The 23,057-nt window shown below is 31.4% G+C and overlaps 1 protein-coding gene across 1 annotated transcript in view; it reads left to right on the plus strand.

The window, feature by feature from the left end:
* EYS (eyes shut homolog) overlaps positions 1 to 23,057 on the plus strand; it is a gene marked incomplete at its 5' end in the record, with an annotated part of 1,696,555 nt that overhangs the window by 1,097,911 nt on the left and 575,587 nt on the right. The window contains 1 exon segment of the mRNA XM_079147376.1: positions 20,198 to 20,348. Within this exon segment, the coding sequence (XP_079003502.1) occupies positions 20,198 to 20,348 (151 nt within the window).

Here is a 23,057-nt window from a genome sequence, read left to right on the forward strand (position 1 = left end):
CCAGTTAATCACTATCAGCATATTAATGCTCTAATTAGGTTAAAGTTCTCATACCCCAGTCCTTTCATCTCTAAACTCATTTATTGTATCACACATGAGCTTTCTGGGAGACACCTAATATTTAAACCAGAATAATCACCTTTGGGATTTGAATACTAACATTGGAATTTTGAACATATAAGCATTCAGATCACAGAGGGTACTTAGTGTTTTTCGTTTATCATTCACTCTGTTGGACACTCCATGGAATTTTTGTGGCACAATACTTCAGGACTACTATCTTAGTCTCTTATAGAAGCCTAAGCGATTTTCAATTTCTTTATCTTTTGTCCTAATATTTGAAATTCTCATACTCTAAATATTTCTTTAGTTTTTATGTTAATGCTTCAATATTTATTTTTTAGTTTTTATCTAAGTGCTCTGATTGTTTTCTCCTAGTATGATTTTGTTTTAGGAGATTAACCTTCCATTTTCTCTCTGAGGATGATAATTGATTATAGTTTTTTGAAGATGTTGCTTGTTCTCCTATGTATCAGTCAGGGTCCCAGCAGGAGACAAATGCGTTTAAACTCAAAGGATTTAATCAAAAAGAGTTTAATGGAAAGATTATTTATAGATGTTTGAGCATTTGTAAAGGAAGCAACAAAAGAAAAATCATGGCTAAAAAGCCATCAGTCCCTACAGGCCTCAGAAGGAGAGAGTTTAGAGCTGTGTTAACAGAGGCATCTGATGGTTTGGAGTTTGGAGATTCAGACTCATGCCTAAACTATGGTGGAGTATAGGGGGATAAACCTCTGATCTCCTTTAAGGGAGAATATTCAGTTACACAAAGTGGACAGGAAATGAGCAATCAGTTGCCCTCACATAAATTTCAAATAGTACCCTGGGTGTTAATCCTGCTCCTCACTTCCCTGTATCCTATGTCTGTTTGGAGTTATGTAATAAACTGGTTGGCTTCCTCCAGTGTCCTCCTCCACAGACACTTTCAGTTGAAGAATCATAAACTCTACTAAATTAGACAGCAATTTTCCATCTGCTTTGTCTCCAAACTATTTTTTTAGCCTTTTCATTCACTGACATATACTCTCCATTTTCTAAATCTTTATGAGTTTAAATTTTGCCTCATTTAAAAAAGGAGAAAATAGAGTCACTAAAGAGAGGTTATAGAAGATAATCATATATGGCTGATCCTTCATCTTTATCCAAAATTAGTAATAAAATTTACCTTTGCAATATTATCCAGTTGTAACATATATATGTCAATTTATAGTAAGAAAATATAATACATGCATAGAAGCTAACACACATGAATTCTTCAAAATAAGAGAAAAAAATTAAGTTCTTACTAGACATCAACTGATACAATTTTTGAACATTAAATTCATCATCATCTCTGCTGAGGGTATAGCTAATAAGTGTTAGAGTGCTTACTTAGCATGCTTGAGCCTATACAAGGATTTGATTATCAGCATAGAAAAAAAGTAAACACACCATCATGAATTTCATTGGCTTCTCAAATAGCTTCTCTTTTTTTTCTCCACTTATCCACACTGCCATACATCTCCACCACTCTTATATTCATCCAACACAGACAGACACAGTACTGAATGAATACTGACAAATACATTTCAGTATTTCCTGAGTCTAAATCTCCTGAGTCCTTGTTCTCCATTATTTCTTGGGGACAGTGCTTTAAATAAGTTATTTAACTTTTTAAAAAAAATATTATTTATATTGACTTATATTATCAAAAAGCTGTGATTATTGTATGCTTTTAAGAAACTTTATTAAAACATTTTTCATCGAAAAGTATAAAATCTAAGTCAGGCACATTTGTACAACCTTATAATCCAAACTGCTTGAACAGCTAAGCCAGGAGAATAGGAACTTGGAGGTCAGCCAGAGCAACATAGCAAGAGCCTGTCTCAAAACAAAATTAAAATGGATTTGGATGTTCCTCAGTGGTAGAAAGCTTGCCGAGTGTTCATGAGGCCTAGGTTCAATCCCCAGTACTGCAATAAATAAACAAATAAAACAATACACAATATGCTGTGGACATAAGAAAATCAGATATTTTCTGTTCACAGGAAATTTTTTTTTAAACCAGGGATTGAATCCACAGGTGCTTAACCACTTAACAATATCTCAGTTCTTATTATTTATTTATTTAATTTTAAATTTTTTTTTTTTTATTTTTAGTTTGAGACAGGGTCTCACTAAGTTGCTTAGGTTCTCGTGAAATTGCTGAGGCTGGCTTTGAACTTGTGAATCTTCTGCCTTAGTCTTCCAAGCGGCTGGGATTACAGAAGTGTACCACTGTAGCCAGCTCTACAAATTTTTGAAACATGCTTTTTAATTGCATTTTATTCATTGTATTTTTCAAATGTTCTATAATTCTTTGTTATCTCATGGTATAGTAATGATGTATTCATTATGTATTGATAATTTCTCCAAATTTAGAATAGTTATCTTAATTTTATGTTTTATGGATTTTCAATATTTTTCCTTCTCTATGGTGGCATATTAACATTTATTATAATCATTTTCTCACTGATGTTGACAAGTTCTTTTTAATTTCTATATAATCACATTATAATTTTTATAAAAATTTAAATCTGTCATTAAATAGTCATCATACCCAAAAACAGAATTATGGCTTGTCAACTTCTCTTTGGTGACAATTGGTGGTTAGATGCATGTCTCTTCACTAGCTTTTCCATTATTTGCTAAATATTGCATTGGGAATTATTTATTGGTTTTACAACATAAATATTTCTTTATAATCTGTTCCATTTTTAACCACAATTAATAAAATCATTTAATATTCTGTTATGTTTTGCTCACTTAAAACTTCATCAGCATCCTTTCAAGATGTAATTTTCTTACTTTGAATTTCTGTCTGCTGAATCATATTGTACTCTTCATATGAAAGTTTGTTTTTTTTTTTTTTGTAAAGAACACTTTGGTGCCTGTATGTATGTTTCTATATGAAGATTTTTTAAAAATTTTATTAGCCTAATATGTCATCTTCCTTCAAATTCTCCATATATCTAATTACTTTCTTCATTAACTTCTTGATCAAGTTTATAAATAGAATATTTTATAAGACCTGTTGAGTTTAATTTTATTACAGTTTTCTCCTATTTGAAAAAATCAGTTCAAGAGTTAGTATCTCTGCATCTTTAGACACTAATTACTCCCAATTTATATTCCCAATTTAAATGAGAACTCTAACCTCTCCTTAAACATGATAAACATTTTGTGTTTGTTTTTGTTGTTCTCTCCTTTCAGCAGATGGAGATTTATGTTTACCCAACTTTGATTTTTCATCAGAAAAGTTGTACTATATGTACCTCAGCAGAGGGGAGGGAAAGGGAGTTGTGTAGAAGCAGCTGTGGGCTTGTCCTTATTTTGACTTGGAATTTCTTTCATGGGGGTATTTTGATGGGAAGATCTAAACCATGACCAACAAAAAATTAAAGGGATGGGAAGCATGGAGAAGTACTGAAGAATGAAATCTGCCAAATTATGCTATGTTCATGTGCAATTATGCCACAATGAATCCATTTTTTAATATAATTAATCAGTGCACTAATTAACATAAGAAGATGAAGAATTTTAAAAGGAAGATTAGTAGAATAGGGCAGGCAGATCAGGGGAAGGAAAAAGGGAAGGAAAACTGGGGAATGTAATTGATCAAATTATGTGTTGTACAAATAAGGCATAATGAATCCCTCTATTGTGTATAGTTTTTGCACCAATAAAACATTAACAAGCACAAATATCATAAATAGCAGTCCTGCAAAACATAGCGAAAACTTCTATCACTAGTACTATAATAAAAACTTTATTATCTATGCTAGAAATCGGAATTAATTTGAAATGAAAGTGTTTCCAATGGGGATGTTTACGTGGTAGAATCATTTGCTAGCACCAGGAACATCTCTTGGCATCGTATAAAGACGATTCTTCTCAGTTTGCTGGGCATGTTTCAAGAGCAAAGCTCATTTCTGTTCCTACAAAAGCTAAAGCTGGGAAATGCTCAAGAAGGTCCTAAAGTGTTGGTTCTCATTTGTAAACAAGAATTTCAACTACATAGTTCTGGTTTCAAAAGCTATCTAGAGGTCAAGAAAATGAAAGGAATAAGAAAAGGAGAAATACTTGATAATAAGTGAGAAAAACAACTTAAACATTTATTTTGGCTCATGGTTTTAGAGGTTTCAGCCTGCTAGCTCCATTGTTTCTGAGCCTGTGTTAGGCCCTGCGTAGTGAGTGAAGGGCACAACAGAACAATGTGCACACTCCATGGAAGTTAGGAGACAGAAAGAGAAAGCAAGAGACTTGGGACCAGATGTAATCTCCAAGGGCACACCCGCAAAGTCTCACTCATTTCGCTAGGTCCCACCTCCTACAGTTCCTAACACCTCCCAATAATGCCACTGGATTATAAATCATACAATAGATTAGTTCACTGATGAGGTTAGAGCCCTCGTGAACAAATCACTTTCTCAGAGCCCCACTTCTGAACATTGCTGCATTGGGGATAACACCTTCAACACATCAGCCTTTGGGGAGCATTCTGGATCCAAACCATAACATTATGATACTGTCCTTGTTAACCACCTTTAACAAAGACCATGCATATCCTACATTTACTTTTTGCTTTCTCCTTCCTAAAATAAGAAAACACAGCCCAAAATAACAACAAGAATGTTTTTCAAATTCCAGTGGTCAAAACAAGTTATTGGTGAGCTTTATTCATCTGAAGGTGCATGAATAGTGACATGTTCTATTGGTAACCTCCTCTTTCTAAGATCTTAATGTTTACCTAAATTCTCACAACCTGCTACCTTGTAGAATTGGTTGTGCTTCACTAGATTAAACTTCCAGATGTTTGCTCCAAGAAAAAAGGAAAAATTAAACTCTATGTGATGCTTTCAAGAATCACATCAAAGTATAATTTTAGAGTTTCTCAATTTGTTATACCCCCAGATATCTCAGAAATATGCTTCTTCTGTTTTCTCTCAGTGGGGGACAAATATATTCTGCATTCTATTTTTCATCAGAGTGTGGTGCTTACTTGCTGTACAGAGCCTTGTGAAAGGGAGAAACAGTTTTAGAATAACTCATAACATCTGGATTTACATGGAAATTCTACCCAAGCTGGAGCTTGGGTCTTGCAGTTTTTTATTCCCAAGACCCATTCAGGAACAACTCTCTTTTATGCATTCAGATTATAAAACTTATAGAAATATATTCACCTTTCTATCAAAAAGTATTTAGCCACGAAGAGTCAAGTTGTTCTTGGGCATTCTCTCTCAATTCCCAGGTTTGAGTTGATATGTAAGGAAGATTAAGCCACCTTAATGTAACTTTATGCTTTTCCTTTCTATGAAAGGGCAGTCACAATCACATTTATGATATATGCCTAATGTCCTGAAGCAATATTTTTCCAACACATAGTAATGAGAAAAAAAATCTCAGTTACTGATTTATACTTCATATGTTCTTCCATATAAACTTTCCTGCTCCACAGGACTAAAACAGAGAAGCAATACTCCAAATATAGTTTATGGTAGAACTCTTTTTATATATTACCTTCTTTAAAAAGCATGTGTGTGTGTGTATGAGTGTTTATATACATTTATGCAAATATAAGCTAAAACCATGTACTTGGAATTATATTTTTCTATCTTAAAATAGTATTCAGAGAAAATAACTCTTAAACAATTTACTTTTGTGTATCATGGAATCTGGTTTAGTATCTCAGATGAGGAATTAGAATTCCCACTCTTCTCGTTAGTATATCAGGATGTTCCAGCACTTCCCTTTTGCTGTTTTAAATGGTGTTATCTTCCATGACAACTGATGAACCCTTTCTCTAAGAGTCAATTTCAGTTTAGAGAATGAAGCAGAGTTTGTGAGTCTGACTGTATGCAACCAATAAAACAGAAAGCTAAAATTTTATAGTTGGAGCTATCAATTTTCATTTCAATTTTATTGTTCATCCTTGGGTTATCTGAAAGAATGGTCATAAGTATTATTTCTGAGTCGGAAGCTGCCACAATTCGGTACCCCATAAGTATAGATATTGTAATGATGATAGATTTAATGCTATATGATGTTTGCCTAAACAAGTCTTCCCAGGGCAGCTTCTGACTGACACCAAATGATGGATGACAAAACTCAATTGCTCATGAAACCTTATCACCCTGCATGTGCTTGTATGTGTATGTGTGCGTTTCTGATAGAATAGATATTCGTCAGCAGCTCTCAAATGTTATCCTTTGATTTCCATAGATCTCCTATAACTTTCCATAAGTACAGTCTCTTGAGCACATGCACATAAGGCAAACGTTCATTGTCATATTCAGCATCCATTATGATGGCTTTCCTCTATATTTCACTCTTTGACCTATCAGAATATGTCAAGGAAAGCAACAGGATTTAGGACTCAAAGAATAAGATATCATAGCCCTGGAGTTATTAGTAGTGATTTTGAACACGTTGTTTGTCCTGATTCATTTTCTGGATGCTTATTTCTCAGCTATAAAATGAAAATAATAATGACTGTGCTCAAACAAAATAATGCAATGTAGAGCACTTAGTAATGATATCTTAATCCATTCAGGCTGCTTTAACAAAAATACCATAAAATGGGTATCTTATAAACAACAAACATTTATTTCTCATAGTTTTGGAGAGAGGGCAAGCAATCCAATATCAATTCACTGCAAGTTTGATTTCTGGTGAGGTCTTAGTTCCCACTCCATAGGAGAATCTCTGTGTCTTCACATGGTGGAAGAGGCCAACAAACACTGAGCTTCTTTTAAAGGACGCTATTGTCATTCATGGGGACTCTGCCTGAATAATCTAATTACCTAACCAAAGGCCCTACCTCTTAATTCTATCGCCTTGGCCATTTGAAGTTCAACATATGAATTTTGGAGTAATCATTCGGATTTTGGAAATATCTAATATCAGTAATTCAGGCAAAGTTTAATCAGTTTTGCCCAGAATATATGATATTAAATATTTGAATCACTTTATGGAGCTGAATATCTGGGTTTCAAATACATTATATATGTTCCTTGAACATTATTTTTCTCAGATTGTCATTCAGTTTTTGCTTCGCCTCAATGTTTTTCTGCTTGCTGATAATATCATTTCTATTATCATCTCTAGTCCATTGTTTTAACATTCTATTTTCATGTCAGTGTTTGCATTTAGTGGATGAAATCTGTCTTTGGTTAATAGATTTATTTTTATAATTAATCTAATTTTATCCTATAGAAGCAGAAATTATTTTCCATTTATAATACAACAGTGTGGGTTATCTATTGTATGACCTATAGTTGAACAATAAATTCAGATCAACAAAATTTCTGACATTCAGCAGCCAGGTAGAAGTATTATATACATAGAATAAAATGTATAAGTGTGTTGGATGAAATGCTCTGTAAATGACTGTTGGGTATGTTTAGTCTACAATACAGTTAAATTTTTAATATTCTTAGCTGGATTTTTGTCTGGATGATCTTTTCATTGCTGAAAGTAGGATGTCAAAGTCTCCCACTATTTTGTATAGAAACTTATTTCTCCCTTTAAATCTAATGGTATTTGTTTGATAGAAATGGGTGCACTAGAATTAGGTGCATGCACATTTATAAGGATATGTCTTCTTGTTGAATTGATTCCTTCATCATTATATACTGAACTTCTTTGTCTGCTTTTACAGATTGTCTTAAACTCTCTTTTGTCTGATACAAACATAGCTACTTCTGCTCAGTTTTTGGTTTCTATTTGCTTAAAATGTCTTTTCCACACTTCTACCTGCAGGTTGTGTGTGTTTTTACTAGTAAAATCAATTTCTACCAAGCAGCAAAAAAAAAAAACATGGAATAAGTTCTATATCACATCAGGTGACTAGAGTTCACAATAACCAATTATATATTTTGTGAAGATTTAGAAGAGAGGAACTTCAAGTCTCCAAATATCAAGAAATGACAATGAGAACAAAATGTTAATTATCTTGATTGATCAGGACATTTTATATCCATATGTCAAAATATCACACGGTACCCTATTAACATGCACAATGAATACGTGTTAATCAAAAATGTATGTGGATGATAACACACAATAAAAGATGAGAGAAGAATAGAAGTTCATTGGTTTAGGCAAAGGGAAATGAAGGATGGGATGGGAATAGGAAAGACAGTAGAATGAATCATACATAACTTTCCTATGTTTATATAGGAATATACAACCAGTGAAATTCCACATCATGTACAACCACAAGAATAGGATCCTATGTTGAGTTCCATGTTATGTATGTTAAAATATACTCAACTATCATGTACATCTATAAAGAAGAAATTAAAAATTTAAATTGTATTTAAATAACAAAAATGTTAAATGTATATAGGGACGAGGCATGAAAGAAAAGAGTAGTATTGAGAAAAACCTTAAGATGGAGTTCTAAATGATTTTCTAGCCTAGAGTGGAAAGGCAGACTATAATTTTCCCACATTTTGAAACATCAACTGTTATGAACTGAATTTTATTCTTCCCCTGAAAATTCACATGCTGAGGTCTTAACTCACAGAAACTTAGAATTTTTATCTGGAAAGAGGGCCTTTAAAGATGTAATTGAGGTTAAACGAGTTCGTATTACTGGGCCAATATGACTGGTGTCCTTAGGAAAAGTGAAGACACCAGGGCTGTGTGCACAGAGGGGAGGCACACAGGGAGACAAGGTGAGAAGGCAGCCATTTGCAAGGCAAGGAAGGAGACCTCAGAAGAAATTAATTTGTCGATACCTTGATGTTGGACTTTCAGCCTCCAGAACCTTGGGCAATGTCTGTTTCTTAAGTCACCCAATCTGTGGTGTTTTGTTATGGCAGCCTGAGCAGACTAAGACACTAAATGAAACCAAAGAGGACAATCACATTTATAGTCTGTGTTCTAATGGCTTAAGCCTCCCAACAGTCAATCAGCCACCACTAATGTATGTATTTCATGTTATGAATATGAAAACTGGATGCCTTAGAGCAAGTATTCTTGACGGTTTTTCTAATCCCATTCACCATCACCATTCCCACGCTCATGGCAGGATTGTACTCCAGTTCCCCAGGTTTTCTTTCAACACACCTCACTCACTTGCTTCCCCCAGGGAACTTTTGCACATGCTGTTGTCTCTGTCTAGTTCATTTATACCTTATTCTGCTGGTCTACTGCTTTTTATTTTTCAGACTTCATCTCAAATATCACTTCCTGGGAATGTGCTTCCTGACATCTGAGATTAAATCAGTTCCTAACCCCATTAAGCATCCTGATGTTTGGCACATGTCTTCCTGTCCCTTGAGATTTGAATTACAAAAGAAGGGCATTAATGCTGTTTTGTCAATCTCCTATCAACTTGGACGGTCTTGTCTGACATATTTAGAAATATTTACTTGACAAATAAAGAGTAAATGTCCACTAGGTAATAAATTTGGAAGCTGCAAGTCAAAGGGAAATCTTTCTGACTCCAAAGTCCAGGTTTTCCCTCTTCTCTCTAAAGGATATTTATGATATTTATTTACATATACTTTTCATGTTTTTTGTGATAGTCTCATTAAACACTTATTCTATTTTTTTTAATTTGTTCTAATTAGTTACACATGACAGCAGAATGCATTCTGACATATTATACATAAATGGAGTGTAACTTTTCATTCTTCAGGTTGTACATGATGTAGAATTATCCCATAGTGTATTCATATATGCACATAGAGTAATAATATCTGATTCATTCCACTGTCCTTCCCATATTTACATATTTACATATACTTATATATACTTTCAATATACCTTATATTGATGTATACACATGTATACATATACATTCATATATATAATGCACACATATATATGAACGCACTTTAATGTAATATATGTATGTATTAAACAATTTGGAAAACAGGGAAAAGAAATAATTTAGGTATTTCTGAAATGAAATTCAGGTGAAAAAACAGGATATATGGTGTTCAGTGTCTATGCCTCATCATCTCATATCACCTCTTAAAAAATAAAATAAAATCCCCAAAATATGTAGTATACTAGTATAATCTGGAATTCCCAATGACATAGTCCAAAACTAGCAGGTTTTAGGAATAACTGTGGAAACAAGACTATATTGAACTGAGCATACCCAAGAATATTTGAGTTTTGTCAAAATAAATCTATGACTCATCTAAGTGAGCCCTAATTCCCACATTTTCCTAACGAATTACATCACTGTTTGAAAGTGAAATGTGATGACCACTGCCAGCAGATGAGGTAAGTCATACTGGGGGAGTCCAACAGGAAGGCCCTACATCTTAGTAATACAGAGGGCAATATGTTTAGATCCAGGAATGAAAAGAGGTTAATTCAGTTTCTCAGAGGATAATTTCATCACCCACATAATTTTGAATTTGATTTTTGATCCTTTCTCTATGTCTATGAATAAGCAGCCTGCTCTATCATCTCCACTAATGGTGTTTTCTTGAATTATTTCTTGATTTCTTTGCAAGGAATCATGATAGGATCCAACAGTCTGATTGCCCATGGTATGAAGAAAAGTATCAATCTATAAACTTTCTTTAAAATTAGCAAATTAAATTTCAAATTAATCTGTCAATTGAGAAAAAAATTGAAGACATTTTATATTAAAATTCCACATATTTTCAACTTTTTTTGTTCATATGATTTTTGCAAAAAAATAAAAATAAACAAGCTAAATTAAACTAATATATGGAGTTTTCTTGGTGTTCTTTTTCCGAAATAGAATTTATCTAAATAAAATATTGCTAAATGTGGTTTAATTGATCATAGTGATAAAGATAATAATTGGATATATTGTTCTTGATTAAATGTAATCAGTAATATTAGTATTTAACAATATAACTCTGATTATTATAATTTTTATCATTTTATAATTTCTGAAGTATATAATATTTTAATTAATGTGTAGCATTAACCATATCTCTGATATTTAATCTCAATCACAGATACAAAAATTAATTTAAAAAATTCGCTTATTCAATGGAAATATTTGAAGGTCTAGCTGGGAACAGCCTTTCATAAGATTCATGACGTAAAGTAGAAAAAGTTTTCTTCCTCTGGAGACAAAGGAAACAAAAATGTGCCTATTCACAGTTTTTGAGAATGCATCCTAAAAGAAATGATTAGAATAGTGCTTACTTTAGAATTAGCCAAAGAACAACTCAATTGCATGATATTTTCAATGTTATATTCAAAGCTTTTAGCTGCTCTTTGCTCAGCTGCCCATGATTGTTAGAAAATCTGATTAAGGCTCAATGATTGCAAATAGTTAGTCTGCCAGCCCCATGAACAGAGGGATGAAAATATCCTAGCACAGAGACCAGAACCAATATGTGGTCCCAGGGGAGGTGGCATCTAAACAACCTGGCAACTGGTAGGTTTCCTGTCTTCCAAAAGATCACCATCTTAGAATCACATACAAAGGATAGAAGGAATAGTTGGTGTATTTTTAGGAATATAGTCATTGATATAACTAAATGTAGAAATTAATTTTTTTAAGTTCAACCAGCCAATGCCTAAGTTTTATGAAAAAAATCAAAGATAGACAAATCATAACTTTATGAACTGAAGGACTATTTGTTCATTAGGAGATAAAAGAGATTAGGCAAGCACATAAAAAGAGAAGGCAGTGTATAGTTGAAAACACAAACAGCATGCTTCAGTGGTACTAGATATTAAAGAAATCATTACTGCAAATATTAGAAATATTTAAAGCACTAAGTGCAACTTAAGTGGTGTCTTAATTATGAGTATTACTTAAGTAGATAAAATAAAATCCAGCAGATAGGGAAAGAAGATTCTGCAAAGGACCTGGAGGATTCAAAGCTAAGTTGAGGTCTTAGGACAAAGAGGAGACTGACCTAAGTGTAACATGAGATTCCTTTTTTCCAGTTGTCATAGACATAGACAATTAAATAGGTAAAGCCTAAATTGGAAATACAGGGGCTGAAATTTCAAATGGACAGGTCTAAACAAGTCTGACAATGCTGACAATGGTCTAATTTTTAATTCAGGAAGTTTCATTTATTTTATTTTTTTCTCAAAGAATGGTGAGAAGGGAGAGACTTGGAGCAATTCCATGGTACCTGTAGAAAATACCTGAATAAATATTGTGTAAATTTAGTAAGTTTATTTAACAGAAATATCCTCTAAACTTATTCAATTCCCTTAAAAAGGTAATTTTGTAGTTGGAATTTAATGTATTCTAATCTACATAAGTATAAAATATCCCTAGATTGGGAAGGGGGAAATTTGATCAAATGAAAATGATGTATCTACATTCAATATCTAAATTGATGCCTACATCTTTTGTTTTCTATGTGAATAGGCAATTCATGGACCTGTATTGTCCCTGAAAGAGTAGAATTATTTTTATTTTTATTAACTTCTTTGTACTTTTATGTCTGACTATATCAATTATTCTTTTTCAAAGTAAATATGATAATCAATCAATAAGGTATGCTCATATTTTCAGGATCTATGTGAAGTTTCATTACTGTCAACTAAAATCAGTTTTGTTAAACATAAGGTGGAGTCAGGGTAATTTCCAAACTGTAAACTTTCTGATACTCAAGAATAATCAAATGAGAGAAATGATTTCCAACATGATGGAATGTTACCATTGCTGCCTTTTTTATTACTAATTTATAAACTTGGCCTATTTCATCTGTCTTCTTCATTCTCTGCTAAGGTATATATGGAAGCAAAGAATTGCTGTGTATTGATATTGTACCTTGCAAATAACACCACAGTAGGTCATTCACATCTCTATGGGGTTCAGCAGTTACTTGACCTTTCCTGGCATCCACCCTGAATAGCTAAACGTAATGGATAGAATTTATGATATACTATACTTTTCTTTCAGGTTCTAATTAATGGAGGGAAGTTAATGATTGCTATTGTGTAGTACAAATGACAAATATGAATAACTACTGAAAGTAGTTCAAACACCAGCACTCCTCAAGAGAGCTCTCTATATATTTGCAATTATACCAAAAAAAAAAAAAAAAAAAAAAAAAAAAAACAACTCTTCTACTCGTTTGACCTTTAAAGTGCACCTGGTCTGCTGTTTTAATAGAAAGTATTAAAAAGCCTTGATGGAAAAACTTTACACTGCATGGCGTGATAGGTAAACTGTATCATCAGCAAATGCTAAACAATAATGTTGTAAGAAAGACTGTTTTTCTACATTTGGTCAATTCCTGTTAGATTCGATTGAGCACAATCAGAACAGCATTGCTTTCACTCTAATGAGCCTAAGGGGAAGGATATGACTGCTGTTAAAAGGTGTGTCTCTTGAATAAAATAACAACCCTGCTAAATGAAATATTAGAACTGCATTTTCAGCAAATAAGACCTGATTACATTGCTATAATGGAGGCTTACCTACCCTTTGTGTTCTTTCAACATAGCAACCAGTTCTCTGGAATCTGGTATGAGGAAAGACAAAATTCCAGCCCTATATTCATTTACTGTGGTTAATACATTTCAGAATAATAATATCTTTGAAAACAAGAATAATCAATGTAGAATTTAAAATATGAAAGAAAATAGCCACATTTATCCAAAGGTGAAAGCCAGAATAATTAATACATAGATAATAGTATTTTGGTGAATCAAAATTGAAATTGAACTAAAAATGAAAAAATATTATAAGTTTCAAAGAAAATGCTAAATGCAATATTACTAAAAATAATTTCCTCTATGATATATCAACCTTTTCTCAATGTTCTCTGTTCTCAGAGAAAACAACAGTTCTTCTGTTCACTTACCCACATGAAAAACCTCAAGTATCTAGCTTAGAGTTGGTAGTCAAAGGTCAATCACCAAATCCATTACCATTTATGCAGAAAAGTCTCTCTAAGGAACTAAATTCTGCATGATTAGCACTAACTGAGAGAGAGACAGGTTTTGAGATATTAAAAGGAGCTATTATCAGGTCCACCCCTATTAAAACTCCAAATTCCATAGTCCGTAAACATTAATACTGCTCCAGATTATAAAATAATATGAAAAAATTGTACATTTGGTGAAATAATCATCTTGGTACTCTCAGTACTCTAGGTAACAAAATCTACATCAGTCAGGGTTTTGACAGAAAAATATAACCAGCAGAAGATATATATTACAATAACTATTGCCAACAATGGGCTTCTGCATCTCTGGGGTCTGTCTGCATATGTATGAAATACACAGAGCAGGCTGGCAGGCTGGAAATGGGAGCAGGAGTTAAGCTGCATGTGAAGAGGGAAAGTCCTCTTCCTCAGGAAAGCTTCAGCTTGCTCCTAAGGCCTTTTCCAAACCTGTTATATGAGGTCCACTCTAACTACAGAGAAAAATATCTTTCACTTAACGTTCACCAGTTGTAGATTTTAACCACCTCTATAAAATGTCTTTACTCAGCAGCACTTATTGGTGTTTGGCTGACTACCTTGGGCTCTGGCCTAATCAGTTGACACATAAAACTAACCACCACAAGTAGTAAACTGAGAAAATTTTCTGAAGAAAATTTAGGTATACAATACAATATACGTAGTTATAAAGTTTATATATAGCAAGTTAATTTCTAGAAATTTTCCTAAGAAAATAACTTATATCAGGAGTTAGTGAGTATGTATATACTGTAGTTTTATAGAAAATGATACCTGGGGGGAAATAATACCCAAATATCTAATGATTTGATATTTTTAAAACAAAGAGTTGCAAATATCTGAAAAGTTATTAACATCCATTAACATTAATAGCCTACAACAGTATTTATTATCATACATTAATGTTTATATCATATTGCAAAATTAACAAAAAAGTCTATGATAGAGTTTGTATACTACATTATCAATGTTGAGGAAAATTATAAAATAAAGTTTTAAATTGTTATAAAATAATAATGATTCATTCTGAGATAAATTCAGGTTCTGTTGCACTTTTCAGTATTATATAAACTATTCTCTCATAAATAATTATAATTTAAAAATATTCTATGTTCAAAATAAAAATACTGTAATTTATTAAACACCTCATATGTTTTAGATGTTGTTCTGTAAATGACTCTCACACATTGTACTGTAGTGTTGCCACAAACAAGGCTCTGTTTTAGGTACAAGGATGCACTTGCAACATAAAAATGACTTCCCCTCATGACACATTATGGTAGATGAACTACTAATTTAATAGAGTATAACATGCCACACATGCTCAAAGTGGAGAAAGCAACCCAGTGAGTTGTTACTAAACCCAACTCCCCTTCTCAATTTTAGACAAAGGCTTTAAAATATTACTTCATTCATTTCTCTTATAGTTTTCACCCTTAATCACAATCTCACATCTGCATTATCCATTAATCTTTCCTCTTTCTACTGTAATCATCTTCATGATGCAAGGATCATTTGGATTTTTCTCAGTGAAGTCTGGAGTATTTCCAACTTTAATTAATTTATGTTTTATTGCAGAGTTTACTACACAACTTAGTACAATTGCATATTAAATTAAGATGTAGTATATGACACATTATCTCATTGTAATTCTCTAAGAGTTCCACAAGGTTAAAGACCATAGTTAAGTGTGGAACACACATAGATAGCTAAATAGAAAAAAATGCAAATATTTTAACTTCTATTGAAATAAAATATTTTAATTTGTAACATAAAGTGTATAAACATATTTACATTTATATTAAATAAATATGAGCAGGTGTGTTTATGTACACACATATGTAGGTTCATATGTTTAAATATATATGTGTCTGTATGTTTTCCCTTTCAATTTCAGAATATAAAACAACTTTAATTCTAATAATTTAATCTTGATAAAAATGTCATTGAAATACAGAAAAAAATAGATTTTAAATTATAATAATATTAAAATGCAAATAAAATCCTTGAAGAAGTCTTATATGAAAGAATACTGGCATATCAAATATTAAAGTAAAATGTGCAACTACAATAATTAAAGCAGTATAATCAATCTCAAATAGCACACTGAAAGAATATAAAATACAAGTAAAAGAAGTTAATATACACAAAATCTGATTATGAAGTGATGGAAGACCTTTAAATTATCTATAAAAATAAAAGTACTTATTTCTTAGGAAAGGATTTTTGTGTAGAAAATATTGAAGATACTAATAGAACTCATCATATAAACATAAATATTAAAAGAAAGACCATGAATACTTCTAATATTGCCAATTAGAACAGTTTCTGGTAAGTAATTTAGCAATTTGGTGATAGACCCTTAAAACCACTAAAAGTTTGATTCAAAAAGCCTAAAAGTATTTCATAAAGAAATAAATAAGGGTGAAATGAATTTCTAGTTGTTACTTATCACATAATTATTTATCATTTTAAGATCTTGAAGCACAATATACAATAACAGTACTCACAAAAATGGTAATACAGTCATGCAAGGTAAAATGATAAAGCACAAACAATGCTGACGGATTTATCTGTGTATGTGATGGACTTACACATAAGTGTGTACATATACATATTGACCTATATTTGTTGATATCATTTTAAAACCAACTTGCAAAAGATTCAGGTTGTTTCATGCATTGATCAGATATTAAATTTAGTTTTTCTAATTTTTAAATAATTATATATCTTCTGTGGTCAAGAAGAACAAACAAAAGAGTTTATATACATGATTTTTAAATTACCCTGGAATTTTTTATAACCAAAGACCAAATAAATGTGCTCGATATCTTAATGTATTTCATTTGATTCATAAAATAGAAGAAATGAGTTCATTAGCAAAGTGTTAGGGAATAATTATTGCTATTTTAATATCACAAAACAGTACAAACTATTTTCTAAACATTAAAATTCAGGGAATGATTGGAGCAGAAGTAGCAGTGCTTTTTGTTTTTTTTTTTTATTTTTATCATTTAATGAATGGTTTTCTGGAAGCTATATCCTCCCTCAGATATTTTTAACAGTTTAATTGTAAGAGTAATTAACCCAGAAAGCTTGCAGTTTGCTTCTAAATACAGATCCAAGAATATCAAGTAGGTTCTAAAAGTGTTCAAAACTTTTTCCTTCCATTTTCTTAATATAGGAAATGTCATTAAACTTTTTACATTTTTTTCAAAACTTTATCAAAACCCCAATATTTGCTGCATGGCCATAGTTGGCCTTAGCTCTTTAGTTTATATCATAATGTAAATAGAAAAGGATGTAAAGAATCTCTGTAAACATTGTTTTTAAGGAAAGAAATCCCATGCATCATACACGATTTAACTATTTTATTGTACCCTTTTAAACTCACTATAAAAATGAATACATGTATGTGAGAGGGGCATATTCACATATATAGAATATTACACTCAACTACAGAAATCATAGGGTCTGAAAATATTACTGAAATTTACTATATACTTTCCTATGTAGCCTGAGTCAATACATTTCAAAGAATTAAAAGAGTAAGCAGAAAATTTCTCTGAGCAACCTTGATTTAAGCTATATTAGAATATTAAAAAACAGAAAATCTCTGTATATTTTTAAGTTCAGTAACACAATTCTGAATGATTATTGAACAAATAAAATCACAAAGAAAATTTTAAAATATTTTGAACAGATGATAATAAAAAATTGAATTTGTTGAATATATCTCAAGCTTAACAGGAAACTTTCAATCTTGAGAGCACATTAGATTTAAAAACTTAGAGAAAAATAAATTAAGTTCAGAACAAATTAAACAAAGGAAATCATGAAGATAAAAGAGCAAAAGAAATCTCAAGGAAAACTTCAGGTCCAGTTTTCTGTGTACTAAATTCTACCATATACAAAAAATAGATATACCATCAAGGTAAAAGGAATTTCTGAAAGTAGACAAGGACATAACCTTGAAACCAAAGAGCAGTAGAAGAAGAGAAAGAGAAGAGAGAAGGAGAAGAGAAATTTGAAAGTCAAAATTCTTGTTAGCATATATAAAAAATTTCTGAAAATACAGAAAGTGAACCCAGTCTTATATAAAAATGTCATGCATCTTAAGCAATTTAAAAATGATCTAGGAATACATTCAAATATTCTAAAACTGGTCAGTTTAATTCACCACAAATTAAGAAGGAAGAAAGAAGAAAAAGATATTCAATCATCTCAATCAAAAAGCTAGACAACTAAAAACATAAAACATCAATATTTCTGACACTGTGATATTAGTACAAAGTAAAAATATAGACCCACAAAAGAGAAGGAAAGCTCAGGAACACACACACAAATGTACACATACACACACCCCTGAGGTCTAAACAATGTTGAGAAAACAAAAATGAAGCAGGAGGACTTACTTTACCAAGTATTAAATACTTTATTTTAGAGAAAGTGTCAAGACAGTGATGTATTAGTGCAAGATAGAAAAACTGACCAGTGGAACAGAAAAGCCTAAAAACAGACCAGATATAAATGGATTTGATTTATGACAGAATGAGATGGCAGAATACTGGATAATGGATAATTTTTCTTTCTTTTGCTCATGTTACCTTGTCAGTTGAATATCCATAAGAAAAAAATAAAAATTAATATATATCTCAGATTATAAAAATAAATTTCAGAGGGATTGTAGATTTAAATGTCAAAACTAAACTACATTTTCAAATGTAGAGTAGATCAGAAACAAGAACAGCAACAAAATAATAATAATTAAGTAAATGGTTGCTGAATTGGTACAAATTTTAATTTAAAATTTAAAGGATACCATTACAAAATTAATGATAATTTTGGTATTATTAAAAGCAAATGAAAAATAATCCATTTGTAACATTTTAACCAACAGAGCATATGTCCCAAACATAGAGAAAAGTCAATCTTTTAATTAAAATTTCAACAGAAATTCACATATATTTGCATTAAATAATATATGCAAGCATATTCATAGCAGCATAATGCATAATAACCCCCAAATCAGAACAACTCAAATGCATCAACACTACAATAAGTAGTTTATGAGATATCCTGTGATGTACCATGAAAATGAATAAACTATTATTAACTTCAATCACAAAATGAGCATCTAAAATAAAATGAATGAAAATGGATGTTTGTGTTTCTGAATTGGAGTGGGTAATAATTTTCTGTCTTTTTATCAAGCTAATGGTTACTTGGACATGTTCATAATACATTTCATATAGCTTTCCCATTTACCCTCTTTTTTATATATGTTATAATTCAATAAAAGTTTGTATAAATATATGAAAGACAGAACATCATATGCTCATGGTATAGCATAACACTGGTAGGTGGATGCTGTTTCTTGCAGAACATGTATGGAAAGCATTATAGTAAGGCTGCCCACTTGGGAAACAGATCCATTGAATAGATGATGAATCTACCAAGTTTTTCTGTAAGAGGTAGGATGCACTTTTGGTCCTTTGGGCCTTAGCATCTTTGCTGGAGTTATTCAACTCTAACATGAAATCTCTCATAGATTACAAATGAAGAGACATGTGGCTGTGTTCCAATTAAACTTTATTAAGAGTGGCAGGCAAGATTCATCCCACAGGTCATTGTTTGCCAATTTCTGGATTAAATAATTAAAATATCAATAGAGTAAATGATACATTCATATCTATATATTAGAGTATTGTATTTTTTCTCATCTTTCTAAAATTATATTTAATTTTATTATTTTTAAAATTTTCACATTTTGCTTCTTGGTATAAATTATATTTCTACAACTAATTACTCTTCTGCAATGTTTCTGTTTTTCCTTTAAAGATATATTTTACCCTGTGTAACCACATTTAAATCTGATTATTTTCATTCATACAGAAAATTCAAGAATGTAATAAGTAACCAACAAGACTATTATATTCTATCATTCTTTCAGTTACTACTGAGAAGGATGCTTATTATCAGGACTTACTCAATTTCATTAAGTCATGACTAAAATTTGTGTTTGGTCAAAATTTAATGTTGTATTTAGGTACTTTAAGCATTAAGGGTTTCTAATTTAGAACAGATTAATCTACTTCTGGCTTTGTTGATTTTTATGGTGAGATAATCTATTTACTTAAATCTTTCTTCTTTTGGTAATAGCTTAATTAATTGGTCAGACAAATGTTTATGCAACACATCCTAAAACCATAAATTTCTTTCTTAAATCGTTACAGGCAAGAATTGGACCCATGCAGAGCTGAACTGACTATTCTAGGAAGAATTATAGAAAACAGCATATCTGTCAGTGACATACCAGGACAACCACTGCCCAATTCAGGATCTGTCTTTATCGGTGGATTACCAGATCTTCATGCAAAAAAACAGGTAGTTTCATGGATGTTATAAAAATATTAATTATGTCATCTTATTGAAGAGAGAAAAAGGAAAACTTTAAAAATGTTTCCTGATTAGTGGAGTCATCTATATGATTTCAAAAAGAAATTTTGAGCAATTCTACTAATATATATAATATTACATATATATATATTTACTTATCATGCCAGGTATACTTAAAACATATTGTTCTTAATGAATAGAATTGTTTCAATATTGGACTATTTTTCCATTATATGTCTGTAATCTGTGTATAGTGTGTAATATTAAGTGTGTGGGTTTTTGTGCACTCCTAAGTCAATAATTTTCATTGGATATGTTAATGTGCCTGCTTAATAATAAGCCAAAAATACCACTTGAGAAATGAACTTGGTAATGTTTAAGGACTTTCTCTGTAGCACTTTGTATCCATGCCAGCCCACTCTCTACATTTCCATTTGAATAATTAGCTTCTTTTCTTTATTATTAAGCTATATTCTAGGATAAAAGCCTGCATGTTGACTTAAATGCTATTGATTATTTGGTTCCATGTTATGTTACTGCAGAAAATTGGCCTAAAAATTTGAGATTGCTAAATGCACCGATAGCTTATTACATTTATGAATTTTTTTCTCTTACTATATTTATCATTACATTTTGCATACTAGAACGTACTATCTTTATGTTGGAAATTTAAAATATTCTTATTTCGAAGTACCACAGGTAGCACAAATTGATATAAATCTACTTAACTATTATTATGATTTTTGGTATACACAAGGTAAGCATTTTAAAAACAAATACACATGAAAAACAAAATTTTCTTGCGTATTTGATTTGACACATGCATTTAATGAAATTAGTTCATTCTGTATCAGTAAGAATGAAAAAACTATTTTAGATTCATATTTACTCCATTAGCAGTGCATTTATTGATCATTTGACAGACTTTGTGACTTTTTCTATAATATTAATGTGCTTTATTGATTTTTTTCTGGAAAAACAGGTCTATAAGTCTCATAAGAGTAGAAAATGTCTATTTTGCTTACACCAAGGCAAGAATAGCTTGTCACATAGTTATAGTTTCATTTATATATTAAGTGAAATATCCATTAAAGAATGGATTAAGAGATTCTAAAATATACATAAATTAATCTTTAGTTATTTACATTTGGGTTGATTTCTTATTTTGAAATTATGATACATTTTCCCAAGGAAAAAATAGGTTTTCATGTAGACTTTTATTATTGTAACATACATTAATTAAGTGCAAGTTCTAAGGATTCAAGAGAGCTAATATCCTCCTGGGAAGATACACAACTATTACTACTAGGTATTTATTCTTTTATAAATATGAATAATATAAAAAAGTAACATAGGAAAATATGTAAGGAAATCTACTGCCTTCCTTGGGGAAGTCAGGGAGTTTGCAATTAGACAGAAAATTTGAGGGAAGATCAATCCTTCCCAGTAAATTATGTGCATACATTAAAACATACTATGTTTGAAAGATTTTATATCAGATCCTTAATGAGTTTTTATTCTTTTTTTACACTATGGCTCTGTCACAATAACTGTATAAATTGTGTGTGTGTGTGTGTGTGAGAGAGAGAAAGAGAGAAAGAGAGAGATACTCTTGTATTGCATTGCACTAAATGATTAATTCAGGCAAATTATAAAATGTATCTGGACAATAATACTTCAAAAGAAATTATATGATGAATCAGAAAAAGAAAAAGGAAATCCAACTTTGTAGACCTGTCTGTGTAATGCAACTCCACCGAATATCTAAATATCATGCAGGTTCTAACTATCTAATTATTGTGTTCTGATTAAGAGCTGCTGTTTAAGCACAGTGGGAAGTCAGTGCTCAGAAAATTAAAAACAACAGGTTTTCAGCATAAAACACTAAGGAAGGGAACTATGGTTGATTCCTTCAACCAATAAACGCTGTTACACTTATCCTCTAATATCTGAGTTTCCAATAATGTCTTTCTGTACTAACCAGAGCCCTCCCACATGAGAAGAGTCTGTGATCCAATGTGTATGTACTGACAGGTTGTTTAATGCTTCCTTTAACAAAATCACACAGAGCTCAGTATGTGAGAAGAAAATGAAACAGTTAGACACTCTCAATTTTGTGCCTGGAGTACGAAAAACTCAGTGTCCCCTGATGACTTTAAATGATGATAACTTCCAAGGTCCGAGAGTAAATGCCTCCTCTCTGGTGGTAGGAAAACATTTTCCTTGGTAGTATGTTAATTGCTAACACTTCCAAGTGCATGGACTCCTGCTTTCAGTTCCAAGTTACTTAAGGACACCAAACCTTAATTTCTAGCAAATGAAGATCAAGTCACAATTCTATCAACTCTTTGGGAAATGCAAGAGGAAATAAAATAACTATGGAAATAAATATCATTGTTAATTCATTAGTGTTTTTTTACTTCCTTTCAACAGAAATTGATAAATTAGAATGAGTTCTGGAATGATTGATTTTTCACATGGAAAGTTAATCATTAAGATTTATACATGGAATAGATGATGCCATGTGCTGCTTTATTGGACTGGAATTTTTGAAGAATTAGTGGCTGCTCCAATAATCTAAACATCTACATTAATTTTTAATTTTGCCATAGTAAAGAAGTTTAATAGTTTAATTTTTTTTCAGTGAATCCCTTTAGAATTAAGAACACTTTGATAAAACAAGTATATTCAAATCAT

The sequence above is a fragment of the Sciurus vulgaris genome (genome assembly GCF_902686455.1).
Source record: "Sciurus vulgaris genome assembly, chromosome: 7".
In the NCBI taxonomy this organism is placed as follows: Eukaryota; Metazoa; Chordata; class Mammalia; order Rodentia; family Sciuridae; genus Sciurus; species Sciurus vulgaris.